Source organism: Medicago truncatula, chromosome 4, assembly GCF_003473485.1.
Source record: "Medicago truncatula cultivar Jemalong A17 chromosome 4, MtrunA17r5.0-ANR, whole genome shotgun sequence".
NCBI lineage: Eukaryota > Viridiplantae > Streptophyta > Magnoliopsida > Fabales > Fabaceae > Medicago > Medicago truncatula.
In genome coordinates, this window is record NC_053045.1 from 50298876 (window position 1) to 50316903 (window position 18028).

At 33.7% G+C, this 18028-nt stretch overlaps 2 protein-coding genes across 2 annotated transcripts; one reads left to right on the top strand and one right to left on the bottom strand.

Moving 5' to 3' along the window:
* The first annotated feature begins 583 nt into the window (after positions 1–583).
* On the top strand, positions 584–2861 carry LOC11409996 (40S ribosomal protein S13). The gene is made up of 5 exons (XM_003608759.4): positions 584–743; positions 831–903; positions 1014–1152; positions 1683–1869; positions 2528–2861. Exons 1-5 carry the CDS (start codon positions 721–723, stop codon positions 2559–2561), a joined length of 456 nt encoding a protein of 151 aa, XP_003608807.1. The 5' UTR covers positions 584–720; the 3' UTR covers positions 2562–2861.
* Positions 2862–10559: 7698 nt separating this feature from the next.
* Positions 10560–17004, bottom strand: LOC25493623 (maspardin). The gene is made up of 8 exons (XM_013602189.3): positions 16711–17004; positions 16394–16519; positions 15084–15182; positions 12799–12941; positions 12153–12261; positions 11812–11919; positions 11240–11380; positions 10560–11152 (listed from the first exon to the last, which is right to left on the bottom strand). Exons 1-8 carry the CDS (start codon positions 16780–16782, stop codon positions 10712–10714), a joined length of 1239 nt encoding a protein of 412 aa, XP_013457643.1. The 5' UTR covers positions 16783–17004; the 3' UTR covers positions 10560–10711.
* Positions 17005–18028: the final 1024 nt, after the last annotated feature.

Genomic DNA, 18028 nt, shown 5'->3' on the forward strand with positions numbered 1-18028 from the left:
TATGCAAAATGTCATCTCTAATTTTAACCTAAATTTTCCCTATACACTTTTGCATTTAATGTTTATCTAAAGAAAAATAAAATTATGTTCCTAATTATATGCTTTTTTTTGGAAAGGAATAACCGTTAATCCGTCTTGCTATACTTAACCTAATCTCTTACTTATAAATGTTAACCCGTCTTGCTATACTTAACCTATTATGTTACGTTACGGTATCAAGGACGATGTCATGAAAAATTATTTTATAGTACAGTACCAACGTCTATGCTTCTTAATATTATGAAATACTATATGACAGTTATGACATTCATCTAAACTATTTTGTTATCTATTACCGTCAAATATTACCTTCCATATGACTTGTACGTTAGCACAAATTGATGGTCTAGTGATGTATTATTTATTGGAGCTTAATCTATGCAATGTTACATAGGATAGAAAAACCCTTGTAACCTATCTTTTTCTACAAAACTATTTAAGAAAACAATTTCTTATTTTTAAATAAAATTTGAAAATAAAAATGATAAAAAAAAGTACACATTTTATTTTACCTTTTTTTTTGTTCAATTGTGCAAAACGACGTAGTATGAGGGTGTTGTCTGTTTTATGTATAAAAACTACACAAGTGAACCGCAACTAGGGTTTGGATTTCACAAAAATCGTCATTTCGGCAGAGCAAAACCCTAATCACAAAGCTCGCAGCTCAAAGCTTCAGCAATCATGGGGCGTATGCACAGTGGCGGGTTCGTATCCTCTATTCTCAATTTCATCTATTTCTTCCTTCAATAACCAATGTTTTTGTTTTGAATTGTTTTAATTTTTGGTTACAGTAAGGGTATTTCATCTTCTGCTTTACCATACAAGAGGTCTGCACCAGGATGGCTCAAGACCTCTACACAAGATGTAATTTTTCACATTCCCATTATCATTTTTTTTGTCAATGTTCTGTTGTTATGTTATTAATTGATTTATTAAGCTTAAAAATGGGTTTTTTTTTTGTATTTGGATTATAGGTGGAAGAGACTATTTGCAAGTTTGCAAAGAAGGGTTTGACTCCATCTCAGATCGGTGTTATTCTTAGGGATTCTCATGGAATTGCCCAGGTTAAGTTTATCACTGGCAGCAAAATCCTTAGGATCCTCAAGGCTCATGGTATGTTCTGTTCTGTTTGTAATTGTTATTGGAATTTTTGTTATTTTAGAATATGGGTAATGTTTGGATTGGCTTCTTTGAATACATTAAGTAGCATAAGCACTTGTGAGACGGATTGAGAGAGCATATTGTGACGCTGTATGATATTTGTATAAGCTGTTTTCAATTTATTTACATACGGGCATGCATGGATTGTCTTATTTTTACTGAGTCAGTAGCATAAGCACTTGTGAAACTGATCAGGGGAACTTATAGAAACAGTATATGACATTAGCGTAAGCACTGGTGAAATTGATTAGGAGAGCTAGTAGAAATATTGTATGACAGTTTAGGCGCATTTAGAAAAACGGGCATGGCTTGTGAAAGCGGTTATATAGATATTGGAGCATTTTGATTTATCTCATCTTTTGTTATTGAAATAGTTTATTTATAAGCGCTTATGATAGGCGCTTATGCTATAGTTTTAATTTAGCTGTTAATACTAACACAGCATATGTAGTAAATGAAACTTCTTTTGGGGTTGATTTTAGGACTTGCACCTGAAATTCCTGAGGATCTGTACCATTTGATCAAGAAGGCAGTTTCAATTAGGAAGCATTTGGAGAGGAACAGAAAGGATAAGGACTCCAAGTTCAGGTTGATTCTTGTGGAGAGCAGAATCCACCGTCTTGCTCGCTATTACAAGAAGACCAAGAAGCTCCCACCAGTCTGGAAGTAGTAAGTACCCTATTTTATTCGTATCGATCGTCAATGTGTTGCTTTGTTTACCTGAGGTATTACTAGAAAAAGGATGTTGAAGCCATTGTTTTTTCTTTTCATGTGTAAGTAATTTATTAGAATTTAACCATGTTTTGATGTGTGAAGATGATTTGATCTATTTGAAGGATTTGTTTCCCCCCCCACCTATGCTATTGTATTAAACATCAACCTGTTTGAAGGATTTGTTGAGTTATAAATTTTACATTTTGCACCTTGGCAGCCATTTTTCTACTCTTTTTATTGGATGCATTTATAGTTGTATAAAACAAAGTTCCAGGAGCAGAACAATTAAGTTATGTCTTCGTGTTTGCATCCGTGGATAGTTACTTGAACCATTTTCAACAAAAGCTATATATCTAGTAATATAATGGTTATGACATATTATTATGAATGTTACATTTGATACTTTGCTATTAGTTATGTTGAAATTCTATTATGGTTCCCTTGTTTGATGCGCTTTATTTTCTGTGCGCCACATGCCTGATGCTAGAATTTTAGGTTATGTTCTAATTTGATCCTATAATGTTGTTGCTTTTGATGGTTGGATGTCAATATCTTGTATTTTTTGGTGCAAACTCTAATGTATCCTGATATTAATGACTTGTCTCTCTTGCAGTGAATCAACAACTGCCAGCACTTTGGTTGCTTAGAGAAGTCCTTGATTTTGACTTGTTATTCTGTTCTGCAGTCGCATTTGGACTAGAAATTTGCTCGTATTTAGTTTTTTTTGGTGTCATGATCAGTCCTGGAAGACTTGAACTAGTTAATTTACTTATCAATGTCTTATTCCTTCTTTTTTATCAGTTGTAGAACTAGCTGTTGTCATTCGAAGATGTGAGCTGACTTCAGTTTTTGGTTTTAATTTTAAGTTATATACATGCTAGAAATCTTGGAAAAACCCATTTTACTGCATTTGAATGATACATTGTTTGGTTTTTGAAGGAAAAACATGTTGATGTTGTGTTGGTCTTGTACTCGAATTTTGACAATAAATGAAACCAAATTAAAACAGTTCAACCTATCTGAAAAATATTCTTGAAAGATTTAGAATTTTATATTGTTAATTTGGGAAAATGTTAATATTAAGAGAAATGGTTAATTTGTTCATTTGCCTAGTGCCAGGACCGAAATTAAAGGAGACCATAATTTATATTTAAGAAATATATTGAAAGGGATAATATTTGTTTGCCGGTTTTTAAGTTTGTTAATTGGTATCAAGAACTTAAATATTTTTGCTTGACAGACATTTTATTTATTTATCTTGAAAACGAAGGGGTGCAATGTTTCAACACTTTGAGTTGCTATGTGACTGTCACGGTCTTGTTAGAATGTTGTACTTTTAATTGAGTTGTCTCTACCATAAACAATGGATCCAATTTCACATTCAACCTTCAAATTTCAAATGAAATTCAGAAATCCAACTATAAGGTCGACCTTAGCAACTTTCTTTCACACACCTGGTTTTCATGATACACAATATATCCAAAAGACTTCCAACTTACACAACTTGCCTAAATTCAAAAGAACAGTTCAAGATTGTAATATCCCTTTATATAGAACCAGAATGTGGTTTATGCTCCTTTCTTTCGCCTAGTGCCAGGACCGAAATTAACGGAGACAATAATTTTTATTGAATTTTTTGTTGAAAGGGGTGGTATTTGTTTTTGCTGGTTTTTAGTGTTTGTTAATTGGCATCAACCTTTTATTTATCTTAAAGCGGGTTCATGCTATGAGTCATGTCTCAAAAACTAGGGCAAGTTGTGGTTGATATATGACATATAAGCCATTTTTCTTGATGAAGTTCTTATTTGATTGTAGTAAACCATCATGTTAGTCCTTGATTTTGTCGGATTATCTCAAATAGGTCTATATGATCATGAGTATTTTAAAAAGGTTCTTCTCTTGAACCGGCAAATTGATCCCTATATTTAGTTACTTCCTATCAATTAAGTTCTTGTATTTCAAAAAATTATACATTTGGTCCATAAGTTTATCCGTTACTAGCAAATTAGTACATAACATATTTCTTGAGAGATTAATATGAACAAAATTTGACTGTCAGACTTTAAAATATTCATAAAACCAAGACTTATTTGAAAGCACAACCAGATTTAGTTTGAAAGATTAATTTGATGATTTACTCGTTTTTAATTTAGCAAGGTTGATCCACACGGTTGAAGTTAGACCCTCTACTCAATTTAATTATAATACGATTCAAAGTTTTGTTTTACGTTATTGAGTGAATTGACAAATTTGTTCAAGGTTGCTCTAAAATTATAATGTGTTAGTTGAGCACATGGCATCACTTCAGGTTAGCATTCATTTTAAGTAAACGTGGACGATTAAATCCCAAGTCCAAGCTAGAGAGAGCATGTAATATTACAAGCACCTCCAGCTCAAGCGTCATGTAAAAAGCTTTAAAACATGAAATATAAATTTTTAACTGTTCTTGGTAGTAAAACATGAAATATAAAATTTAATGGTTTAATAGTTCACATTCAACCTTCAAATTTCAAATAATTAACTTATCCAAGGAAATTTATAAATCCAACTATAAAGTCGACCTTAGCAACTTTCTTTCACACACTGGTTTTCTTGAGAGATTAATATGAACAAAATTTGACTGTCAGACTTTAAAATATTCATAAAACCAAGACTTATTTGAAAGCACAACCAGATTTAGTTTGAAAGATTAATTTGATGATTTACTCGTTTTTAATTTAGCAAGGTTGATCCACACGGTTGAAGTTAGACCCTCTACTCAATTTAATTATAATACGATTCAAAGTTTTGTTTTACGTTATTGAGTGAATTGACAAATTTGTTCAAGGTTGCTCTAAAATTATAATGTGTTAGTTGAGCACATGGCATCACTTCAGGTTAGCATTCATTTTAAGTAAACGTGGACGATTAAATCCCAAGTCCAAGCTAGAGAGAGCATGTAATATTACAAGCACCTCCAGCTCAAGCGTCATGTAAAAAGCTTTAAAACATGAAATATAAATTTTTAACTGTTCTTGGTAGTAAAACATGAAATATAAAATTTAATGGTTTAATAGTTCACATTCAACCTTCAAATTTCAAATAATTAACTTATCCAAGGAAATTTATAAATCCAACTATAAAGTCGACCTTAGCAACTTTCTTTCACACACTGGTTTTCATGGCACACAATATACCCAAAAGACTTCCAACTTACTCAACTTGCCTAAATTTAAAAGAATAATAGTTCAAGATTGAAATGTACAATGAATGAACTGATGTAGGGAAGAACATACAATAGAACAATATATTCCCAAATACATATTCCAATACCCACTTTATTAAGTGAATGGGAAAAAGATACATCCACATTGCATTTGAAGCAAACTACACTTTGGTCGATATCCATTGATCATTGTCGCATTACTGTGTAGTACTTGGTCTTATGTTGCGCGCGTCTTGTGCATTCAACCGATTGTTTAATATTGATCCAGGTATCCAACCCGTTCACGTATGTCTTGAATTGTTTCAACACCATTATTGCACCCCTTGTTATTTTTGTGCTTTCATAAACTCCACAAGGTGACTCCAAAAACCAGCCTTTGGCGAGCATTTATATTTTGGAGAATAGAAAAGATATATGTAGAGCAAGATGACATAGTTTGCCGAACCTGTGGAATGATATGCCATAGTCATACATGCTGCTAATATCCAATACTCTTACCACAAACAAAAAATAGATGATTGTTATCTTCATCATACTCGACACAAGTTTCTAACCTTTGGTGGGAGTTTAAGCTTCCAAATGATACTCCAATGACCTGTTACTCTATGTTGCGTCACAACACTATCATTGTCGATGATTTCCCGATAAGCATTGCAATATGTGTAATGATCGTCCCTTTCAAACCTCTAGGTAGCTACATTGTCATGGGCCGATGGCAGCAGTGGCGTTTGGGAAGTTTGTTGAGTTGTGCCAAAATCAAAAACATAGTAGATGAACTTCATATTTCATTGCTTGGTATTTGACCTCAGCATATGCGTTATCGTAAACTCATCCCACACGATGTGCAAATATGTTAATGGCGTAATACACATATGATCAAGAAGCCAAGACTAGTTCCAAACCAATATGGTTTCTCTCGTGCCAGTGCTCCATTGAAACCCTCGAGTCACCACCTCTTTAACACTCCATGTACCTGTCCACACATAGCCCCGATTGTGTTGGAAAATATTTAACTTAATTTTTTTTAGTGATAAGCGAGTCCGGACTATTTATCAACTTCCATGTTTGCATTCCAATCATGGCCATGTTGAAATCTTTGAAACTCATTCCACAATACTTGAAAGTCGCTTTTTTGCTTATGCCAATCATGGACGGGAATCTCAAATACTTTCGAGTTCCAAGAACTTGTGGAACCCCAAGCGTGTCTAATATACGTTTATGGATTATGCTGGTGTTTATTCACTTTCTTTTCACATATGCTCTGAAGAAGAGGAAGCAGTCATATGCATAAATCATATCTTAATGATCAAAATCTTTTAAAAAAACTCAGCAAAACCGTAATTTCCAAAAATCGAAATTGGAAATTAAGCACATATTGCACTCGAAGACATTGGAATAATTGCAATTAAAAGTCACTTACTACAATGTTCCAAATGTTCTTGAAATTGATCAAAATCTTTTTTAATGGCAGATGTGACTCCAAAAGTAAGCCTTTGGTGAACATCTAGATTTTGGAGAATCCACGTCGTTAACATCCAATACTCTTACTACAAACAAAAAATAGACGATTGCTATCTTCATCATGCTCGACACATACCACATAAATAACACAAGTTTTTAGCCTTTGGTGGCATTTTAAGCTTCCAGATGATACTCCAATGATCTATTACTCTTTGTTGCGTCACAACACTATCATTGTTGATGATTTCTCAATAAGCATTACGGACTGTGTAATGATCGTCCCTTTCAAACCTCCAGGTAGCTACATTGTCATGGACCAATGGCAATAGTGGCATTTGGAAAGTTTGTTGAGTTGTGTTAGAATAAATGATATTTGAACAATCATTTAGGATGCACAAACATAGTATTTGTGCACCATGCACAAGTTTTTTATGACCATTAGATTAAATGAATAACACATTTTTATCATGGTCTCTCACACCAGTACTAGTTTTCACATTCAACATGAATTAAGAACTTATGATTGTTCATCTCCTTCATCGTTGTTTTCATCTCCACCAAATTAATTACAAATTCTAAAAATTAGAAATGAAAAGGTCATAAAATAAAATAATAAGAAATTAAAAAAAAGGCTAAAATATGTTTTTGGTCCCTGCAAATATAGGAAGTTTGAGTTTTGATCCCTGGTAAAAAAAACTTTTGAAATCCATCCCTGCAAAATTTTTTGTTTTTTAAAATAGTCCTTGGACCCACTTTCTTACTTATTTGGCACTATTTTGCCTAGATGGCACTTGCTGACTTAATATAATCCGTACACGTGGCATTTAATCTTATTTAAATAAATAGAAAATAAATTAATAAATGAAAAAATGTTTTTATTTATTTTTATATTAGTTTTTATTTGTTTTAATATTAATTTCAATTATTTGCTTAGCTATTTTTCATCATCAAAATCAAGTTCTTCCTCCATCATCACTAATGTCTCCTCCAAGCCTCTCAACAGCTTCAATTTCAGGAAATAAAAACAAATCAATTGTTTTCATTATTTCTACCAAAATTCATAATCTCCATGTGTTCTTCACCTTCAAAATCCCAGACCTCCCCTTCTCTTCACTTTCATCTTCGACTTTTCACCTTGCATCTCACTCCCTCATTCTAGCAATTCAACATCAACAACAAATTCCAAAATTCTGGCAACATGAACAAAATTCATCAACAAAATCAATCACCATTCAAAACCCCATATTCTGGCCCAAACACAAAAATAAAGTATAGAACAAAGAAACGGATCTGGAAGAATCATAAACGTGGGTTTCAAATTTTTCCAATCCATCTTCAGATATTCTCTATGTTTCGAACTTTTCGTTCTTCCTCAATCCAATAATGCTTCCTCTTCAATCTTCAGATCTAAATTTCGAATCAATTTATGTCATTGCATTTTTGGGTTTTTTAAAGATTTTAATCAGAGATTGTGGATTTTAGAAGTTTATATTGTGGGTTTCATTTATGCAATTTTCGTCACAACAATTTGTGAATAGGAAAAGAAAAGAAAGAGAAACCGAGAGAGGTGATATGGAAGATCAAGTTCTGCTTTGGTATTGTTGTTGTTGGATGTGTTTATGAGATTCATTGAAGTGGGAATGGAGCTAGAAAGCAATTGGAAGGGCACTGTGTTAGAACTAGGATATGTGACTGAAGTGGTGATGAAGTTCGTCCTCATCCCCAAAATCTTGAATATTTATTTATAATTTTTTTTTTCTGATTTATTGTTTTATTTTAATTTATTTTTTAAATATTTTAATCAGCTTAAATGCCACATGTATCACTTCTGCATACTCAACAAGTGCCACATCAACAAAAATGTGCCAAATCATCCAAAAAATGGGCCCGGGGACTATTTTAAAAAACAAAAAATTTTGCAGGGACGTTTTTCAAAAGTTTTTTTTTACCAGGGACCAAAATCCAAACTCGCTATATTTGCAGGGACCAAAAACATATTTTAGCCAAAAAAAAATCCAAAACTATGTTAATCCTTGATCAAATTAATCAAATCCTCACAATATCAAAGATGCTTCTCGCCTGATCTGGCCATTTCCATTTTCTTCATTTTCCTTTACCTCGTTTTCAACCATAGTGAAACTCTCAACCTTTTTCTCACTACTGAAATTGACCTATATTTTGAGATTTTTGGGTATAATTGAACCATTTCAATCATTATGATTTTATGAGTTATTGTTTTGGAATTGACCCATTTACTGGAATTAATCTCTATGACAAGTCCAAATTGACGTTGCTTCCTCCAATTCAAGCACACAACCAAATCATTCCATACGACATTACGCAGCAGGAAACACCGTTCTTTAAGATCTAGAAACTGTAAATCCAAAAAAGCTGCCATAACAGAACAACCTCTCGACCGCAAAACACATTTTGTTTCCTTGAAAGCAAACGTAATTGAAAATTAACTGCTTCAATCCAAAATCGCCACCACCAGCGGCGCAAGAGATGGTAACGGTGGAAAGAGGAAGGGAGCGGATGATGATTCCATCGGGTTCTATGAGACAGAGGGTGGTGGCTTCGAGTTTTGCATGGCGGTGGTGATGTGGGAGGAGGGTGGGGGACGAGGGCAATGATGATAGAGGGGCTGATTGGGTGGTGGTGGTGGTGGGGGAGGAGGACGAGCAGGTGACGGTGTGGAGGGAAGTGTTGGGAAGAGAGAGGAGGAGGAGGTAGAGAGAGAGAAAGTGAGAGAGATCTGATAGTGAGAGACCATAATATTAATGTGTTATTCATCTAATCTGATGGTCATAAAAAAACTTGTGCATGGTGCACAAATACTATGTTTGTGCATACTAAATACCACCTACCTCATTTCCTTTGTAAAATTTTGGTTGTCACATATATGAATGTTCAAATAACACAACTCAAATAAAAAACATAGTTTATGAACACCATATTCCATTGCTTGGTATTTGACCTAATTAGCAGATGCATTACTGGAAGTTGATCCCACATGGTGTGCAAATCTGCTGATGGCGTAATATGATCACGAAGCCAAGGCTAATTCCAAACCAATAATTTTTATTGAAAAAAAATAGATTTAGAATAAATAGCATTTTTGTAATAATAATAGTGATTTTCTGGTCTTTAATTAGGGTCAATCACTTGTTGAATTGAGGAAAAAGTAATGAGACATCAGACTTAGATTTACTATGTGTATTTTGAATAATGATCGACAAAGATTAGATAGTACAAGTAGCCATCTAACGACCTAATGGGAGCTCCCCATACATCCGAATAAATATTCTTAAGAGGTCTAGTGCTCTCTATACTAGAAGAAGTAATGGACAATTTATGACTTTTTGAGGTATTACAAGAGATGCATGGAGTGTTGATACCGTGTTTTATTTTATGCAAAGAAGATAAATGTCTCATGATGCGATCACTCGGGTGTCCTAGGATGTGGTGCCATGGTTGATGTTTTGTTGTAAGGAAGGCTTTATGGTTGGTGGTAGATCTTGGGAGATAGTAGAGCCCATCCTTATGCATTCCTTTTATAAGAGGAGCCCTTGTCTTCAAGTCCTTTACCAAGTAATAATCATGAAAGAATTCAATAGAAATTTGGTTAGTCTTGCATAAGTTGGAGACGGATAATAATTTGCAAGAAATATGAGGGATATGAAGAGCCACACCGTCAGCGTCAGTGAGGAAAGACAAACAGTGCAGATGTGAAATGGAAAAAAAAAAAAAAAAAAAAAAAATCAAGTGCAGGAAGTGCATCATACAATACAATTTGGTGGTATAACTATTTGATCACACGTTAGTTGAGCACATGGCATCCCTTGGAATCATTGTTTGCATTCATTTCGAGTAAAAGTGGACTTCTAAATACCAAGTCCAAGCTAGATAGAAAGCATATAATTTTACAAGCATCTACTGCTCAAGCATCAAGTAAAAGCTTAAAACATGAAATATAAAATTTGATGGTTTAATAATTCACATCCAACCTTCAAATTTCAAATAATTAATTTAGCCAACGAAATTCGGAAATCCAACTATAAGATCGACCTTAGCAACTTTTTTTCACACACTAGTTTTCATGATACACAATATATCCAAAAGACTTCCAACTTACACGACTTGCCTAAATTCAAAAGAATAGTTCAAGATTGTAATGTACAATAAACTGATGTAGGGAAGAACATGAAATAGAACAATATATTCCCAAACAAAATGTACAGAAGTTTCTCGAGGCACAACGGGCATTTCCTTTGTGAATTCACTGGGAAAGACATACAAGGCGATTTCATGATCCAAGCTGCAACATTCTGAACTTTCAACTGGTTGGTTGTCTAAATTATGGGATTCTGAGCTTTCTGGGGTAGGATTGATGTCACTTTCTGTAGATGGGTTTTCCGATCCTCCCCTATCATCCTTATTCGTATCATCTTTAGGTGATTTGTCAGAGTCATTGTCGTCATTCTCTTTGCTAGGACTTCCTCCAATATCACCTTTAGGAATACCGTGAACCAAATCTGGCCGAGCTTCCACACCAACTCGCCTAAGGTGCAACTACCATGATAACAGACAAAGGTTAAAACATAAATCCATGAGCCCAACATGCCCCAAATATGAAAAATGGGATACTTGCATATATACCTGAAGATGTAGGTTGACTTCATCTGGTCGTGAAAGGAAAGGAAAATCTCCACCCGTTTTCAAAGATGCGCGCCTTGCCTCAGGATATCTTTCACTCAATTGTTCTTTTAGTTGATGAGGAATTGCGCAGTAGTCATTAGTCTTTAAGAAACATGCAAGACAAGTAGATTTATAAAAGATGAAACTTGATTTATAAAACATCTCACAGCATACTAGTGTCATAATCCAATGGCAAACTAGAAAATAGGTCATACACAATAATTACAACATTAGACATTTTCATCACGAAGTCACAGGCAAAAGATAGATGTTTATTGTGAGAAGTCACAGGCAAAAGATACATGTTTATGGTGAATTTTGAAAGCAATTGCCAGTAGAATGTAATATATCAGCTAGAGGAAGGTATTACAGAACACAAAGCTTGTACTAAGCCCACAAAAGCAATAAGTTAACAAATTAATCTAGAAGGAAAATAACAGACTGAAATGGCACCATGAAAAAAAGAAATTCATTTCAGAAGGGAGTGATCTGCATGATAAAGAAAGGAGCAAATTTATACTAAGACGACATACATCCATTATAGTGATAAATGAATCTGAAAGAAGAAGGGGTTCCACTGAAGCATCATCTGTTGTCAGCGACATTCTGGAGGCCAAGTCTTCTCTAGAAAGGGTTTCCACCTGAATATGTCACACATTGCAGAATCAAATAAAACAATCAAGTTATCTAAGACATGTAATACAAAATTATACAAGTTCATCATTACAGGATACCGAAATGCATTTTAAAAGAAACGCACAGGTTTATCATATGAACTCTATTTGTTGTCCAAAAACAAGAAAACTTCTAGCATACAAAGAGGAAACAGTAGCAGACTATTAATAAGCATGAGATTATGCAAGATAAATAGTACCTGAGAAACAACAAAGTCAACTGAATCCGCAATAAATGGTTCATGGGGACCATCACGAATTCCTGTTAAGACATACCGCTTCAACAAAAAAGAAGGCGTCCAACTAACACTGTAAATGCAACAGTAAAACTGGACCAATTAATGGTTGGAAGACATAATAGATCTAGTGAAGAGCTAACAGAATAAATAACGAGAAATGCTCAAGCAAAACGGATTGTAAAGATTTTTTTTTTTTGTACAAAAAAGTTTAAGTGGATGGCGTATTGCCTGCTTCCAAGGTAATGCAGGACATATATATCACCACGGGTTCACAATAGTAATTACAGATGTGCAGACTGCAGAGTGAATGGAATATTTAAGAGTGATGTGTCTACTGCCACAGAAATAAATCCATTATTTAAATATATCATTCTAATTTCTGTGATTAATGTGACTGTACCTATAACAATTTATTTACAATGCATAGATTTATATTTGTGTAGGAAATGTAATCATTGAAGCATTTGTTCGCAAGAAATTACACTAGGTCAGCACACATCTTAGTTTATCTTTCATTAATGGAAAGGACACAAAACCACAGACAATTTTCTCATTTCTAGTCTATATATCTATAATTACTCTCTACAACAGAATTTGAGACAAGTACATTGGTGCCCAAGGCATTGCAGCAGAGAAACTTCGTGTCTCCAAAAATGAATTTGATAAAACCAATGACCGAACTCGTCTTGGACGATGCTGAGCAAAGAGCTGTGCTAGGAAGCCACCAAGTGATGTTCCATAAAGATGTACCTGTGACAGATTAAACCAGTTTGCTAAATATATGATATAGTAGTTAATAGCGGATAGCGGCGCGTAGCAGCCGACCCCAAAAATGCTATAGCGGGATAGCGCATAGCGCTATGACTGCTATTTCATAAAAACAAAAACAACAAAAGTAAGGAAACAGAGAGAGCAGAATAGAGTTTTATATGAACAAAACAGAGGATTGTTTGTACAAACTACAAACAAAACAGAGAGAGCAAAATGGAATTTGGAATCAATAATAACAAAGAAAGCTAGAACAAAAAAGTAACAGGACAACAGAGTTTTGAGATTGTTAAACAAAAAAATAACAGGATAACAGAGCAAACACGACAAAGTAGAGGAAGATTTACAGCAGAGGTGAAAAAGTTTTACAGAACAGCAGAAAAGCAGAGGAAGATTTACAGAAATACCCTTGTTTTTTTTTTAAAACCAAGGACAATTTTGTATTTTCTCTTAAAATGAAATAGCGGTTCTAAACCGCTAGGAAGCGTTGCGCCGCTATCTCACACCGCAACGCTATGGATTGTTGTGTAGCGCTCCGGCACCGCGCAGCCGCTATAGCGGCGCTATTGGTCGCTATTGACTACTATATATCCATAAGTTGTTGAACTCAAACCTAGTATGCACAGCTAGCAGGGAAGCTTGTTGTTAAAGCTAATAAGAGCATGTATCAAGTAAAGCACATTTCCTCCTCAACAGTCACATGAACAAAACATTCAGATGTACGGTTAGCTAACTTTCATTATGTAAGGAATTATTCCAATCATTCATAGAATTTACTTGCAGAAGAGATTTAACCATGCAGAGATTAGCAATGAAATATAAAATTAAAGGACCGGAACTCAAATCTTAACCAAATAAATCATATTTACAGAAACAAACTATATCCTTGCTGAAATGCTATCCGTTGGAAGTTGGAATAATTGAACTTTCGATAAAAATAGACCCAAGACTTAACTAAATATCATGCTATAAATTGTAACCGCTAGTATCTCAAATAATCATTAAACCTTTAAAATAAAGTAGGCTAGCTTGCAATTTCGGAAGAATAGCAATTTATTTAGGCTCACATGCTGGATCTTAAAATCTAATACAAAAGGAATTATTCCAATCATTCGTAGAATTTACTTGCAGAAGAGATTTAACCATGCAGAGATTAGCAATGAAATATAAAATTAAAGGACCGGAACTCAAATCTTAACCAAATAAATCATATTTACAGAAACAAACTATATCCTTGCTGAAATGCTATCCGTTGGAAGTTGGAATAATTGAACTTTACATAAAAATAGACCCAAGACTTAACTAAATATCATGCTATAAATTGTAACCGGCTAGTATCTCAAATAATCATTAAACCTTTAAAATAAAGTAGGCTAGCCTGCAATTTCGGAAGAATAGCAATTTATTTAGGCTCACATGCTGGATCTTAAAATCTAATACAAAAGGACTTGGCTTCAAAAATATGGAGAGGAAAAACACGTCAATTTAATTTATTGTAAACAAATTCATTTGTAATAGCAATTTAAATTTTTAAGTGAGCATCTTCAAAGAAGCTCTTAAAACTGAACTCCTTGGGCTAATGCGCCAAGATTGCAATTCCATACTTGGGCTAACTCTCCAAGATTTTTAGTTAAGGTTAGACTTGGGTTGTTTGGCCAACCCAAATTCTATAGCATGTGTAGAATTCTTAGAAATATCAAGGAGTTAATATAGACATCCCACACAATATCCAAGGTTAGAACATGTTAAAGCTCTTAACACAATCATAAAAGTACGCAAAAATAACTTTCCCCTAAGAGATGAACATCAGAGGATGCACAAAATTGAAAAGTTGTTAGAAGCTCAAGAGAAGTTAAAATAACTCTTTAAACTAGCTGCAAACTATCAAAAAAGAGTTTTCAATTAATTGAAATGCTCAATTTGTTCAACAAAGGGTACATGTACCAGTGTTTGATACCAAATAAAGCACAATCGCTCCAAAAACTAACAATTTATATATTCAGCATCAAAGTGAGATAATATTTAGTAAAACTCTCCAGATGAAAGACAATAGAGAATGCTAAGTAACAGTTTGATAGAAAAATTGATAGTACAATGCACAATGGAGGTTTGAGGAGATCATACATGGTGCACATCAATAGCATCCAAGAACTTTTCAAATGCTTGAATCCACTCGGTGTGATGCCATACACGAGGTATATCTACAGATATGACACGGTAGCCCTGCATTATATGAACACACAGGTAACTCCTTGAAGAATTGCAATACATGAGGATTATTGAAAGTATACATGGGCATACAATCATCAAATAAAGTGAATTCCAGTAAACTAGTGTTAGCAGGCAACATACGACAAGAATATTTTATCGCATAGTGCTATTTATTACAAAGGACGTTATACATAACGTATTAATGATGCGCAATCATCGGTTATAGAGACAGTTATACATATTTTGTTGCATGGTGCTATTTATTACAAAGGATATTTTGTCGCATACATCAGTTCTAGAGACAGGTGCACATTATTAAATACATCACAATAAATATCTTTCATATAAAGTGAGGGAGCTATTTTTATAAAAGCATGAAGGGAGCAAAACTTGACCATAAATGGATAGTCCAGAACTCAAGAGTTATTTAATGATCACATGACCACTTGAAAAAATCACATACTTGGTTTTAATCTTGACCATTTTGTCAAATCTAATCTTAACCTCCTATATGTTGTATGGCCAATAATTATTTTTGTCGTGGCAGCATGCTTTCACTCAATACGCCCATATGTGTTTGCACGTGTGTTGGAAACCTGGAAGGAGTGCCACAAAGCATGCTTAATTTGAGAAAACATTTTTTTTGTTTTGTTTTCAATTCTTGTTTCCGCTAACACGTAGACAAAGTATCACCTAATTTTCGTTTTATTTATCGTTTTCAAATATTTGTATAAAAAACTGTTTCCACTCTTTCTTTACAAACTTTTGCAAACAAAGAACAACTAAAACATGGTGACACTTCTATAATTGATAGTGATAGAAGAAATGAAAACAAAAAAGGCATTGTCAAACCAAAACAACCGTTACAGTGAGAACAAAGTGAACAAAAATCTTAACCATTGAATCATACATTTATAGTCAAACTTAGATGATATAGCAGTCATTCAACTTTTTTAAGCAGCAAGTAATCATCAAGTAACTTCTAACATCAACTACCCAAGTAAGATGGCATGTTCAGCATTACATCTTTTCAACTTTCACTATAAGGTATTGCTCTCACTCACTTGATGAAATAGAAATTGAATTAAAAGCTCTATAGTACCGATACTTGTAGTTCTAATCGAAGACATGTCCAATGTCAGTGTCCGACACAAAGACATGTAATTATGTCAGTCTGGTGTCCGTGCTTCATAGAATTGAATATAATAAAAGCAATAGAATACCTTGATGGATAATGACATAATCTGTTTGTAGTAAACATCAGCAGTTCCAGCAGTTCCAGGAAGACATATAAGTGGAGGTACAACTTTTGGACCGAAGTCATAATATCGCCATTGTTTTGTTCCAATCTACAAAGAATCATCAGATAAGAATTAGCGTAATGAAAAACCCTTAATCCCCAAACTAGTGAAATGATTGAATTAATAAGTAAACAAATTGAGCTGGATCTAGATATTATGTACGAATGCAGAAAAAGTAGTAAATTTGGAAGTTATGGAAAAATGAAGAATGAATTGGAATTATCGAGAAAGTAACATACGGGAATTTTGTGAAGAGGAACTTGAGACTTGAAGTGAACGTAATCACCAGGCGCCGAAAAAGCGCCTTTCATCGCTAACCTGCTGCTTTGATTTTGATTCTGATTCGTTTACCCCAGGGATTTGGTGTTTGAGTCTTTCACCGATCTTTTTCCAATACTTGCGATTCAGAACACAACGATGATGATGATGATGTACTATAGTACTATGCATTATTAATTAATATCATTGTTTTTTGCACGCAGGCATATACCATTTCGTGATTTTTGATCTGATCCAATGAAATTAGTAATTACCCCCTGTCAAATTTACTAATTAAATTTTCTTCTTTTCATTACAGTTATTATTACGCCGCTTACAAACAATCATTTTTTCATTTCGTGTTTTTTCCTTCGCTTTTTCTCGATTTTTTTAGGTTTGTAAAGGGGATTTTTTTTGCCCCACTTTTTAATTCATTGGATCAAATAATATATCTCATGCTATTAATAATTGACATATTTTCTTTTTCTAATAAAATTATTTTTAGATGAGTTAGGGTTTCAGAACATAAAAGGGTTGGGACAAACTTTAATGCTTAAAAAAATGCTTAATGTATTTACTAATCATCAACTAATGAGACTCTCACATCACAATGAAAGTGGAGCCCACATATTCAATTCAATATATTTCATTTTACAGAGAATTCACTAATACTTAACAAGTGCACTTAAAACTATTTTTCTCTCTCATTCATTTATACATTTTTCTTAATACGAAATGAACTTTTGACTCAGTTAATCTGGGACGGAGGGAGTAGTACCATACAAACTCGCACATTGATGTATTCAACCTTCTTCAAGTTGCAATCTCCCACCATCACAGTTAAACTTAATCCAACATTCACGCGGTGACTTCCTTCCAACCTATGTAAACAATATCCTTTATCCGAGGTCTTCTATAAAGAGGCTCCAAATTGTAGTCTTCGATGTCTCTAACAACAATAAGAACTAATAATAAATTTAATGATGATATTATCACTCTCTTAAATTTACTTCACAAAGTATATAAATGTAATAAGTAGTCTACAACGTATGCATTATGTTTATCTACATGTAATAAGATATAAGTTGTGTTATTTAAACATCAAAGTACATACACTACATATGACATTGTATATGTTTCTCTCAATGTTTTTTTAATTTTTATCTTCTACAACCCACACACATTTTGAAAATATACACATTATTATGGAACACTATATTTTTTATATGAAAATTTGGATGTCAAAATACGATTTCTCTAAGATACGTGTAAACATATACCGTAGGGACTAGAATAAAA

Coding starts and splice junctions, on each gene's coding strand:
- LOC11409996 (XM_003608759.4), top strand. CDS start 721: ATGGGGCGTATGCACAGTGGCGG. Junction 744..830: donor GGGCGTATGCACAGTGGCGG/GTTCGTATCCTC, acceptor TTTTGGTTACAG/TAAGGGTATTTCATCTTCTG. Junction 904..1,013: donor TCAAGACCTCTACACAAGAT/GTAATTTTTCAC, acceptor TTTGGATTATAG/GTGGAAGAGACTATTTGCAA.
- LOC25493623 (XM_013602189.3), bottom strand. CDS start 16,782: ATGAAAGGCGCTTTTTCGGCGCCTGGTGATTACGTTCACTTCAAGTCT. Junction 12,942..15,083: donor ATGCTATTGATGTGCACCAT/GTATGATCTCCT, acceptor AATCTGTCACAG/GTACATCTTTATGGAACATC. Junction 12,262..12,798: donor GCAATGCCTTGGGCACCAAT/GTACTTGTCTCA, acceptor TTGCATTTACAG/TGTTAGTTGGACGCCTTCTT.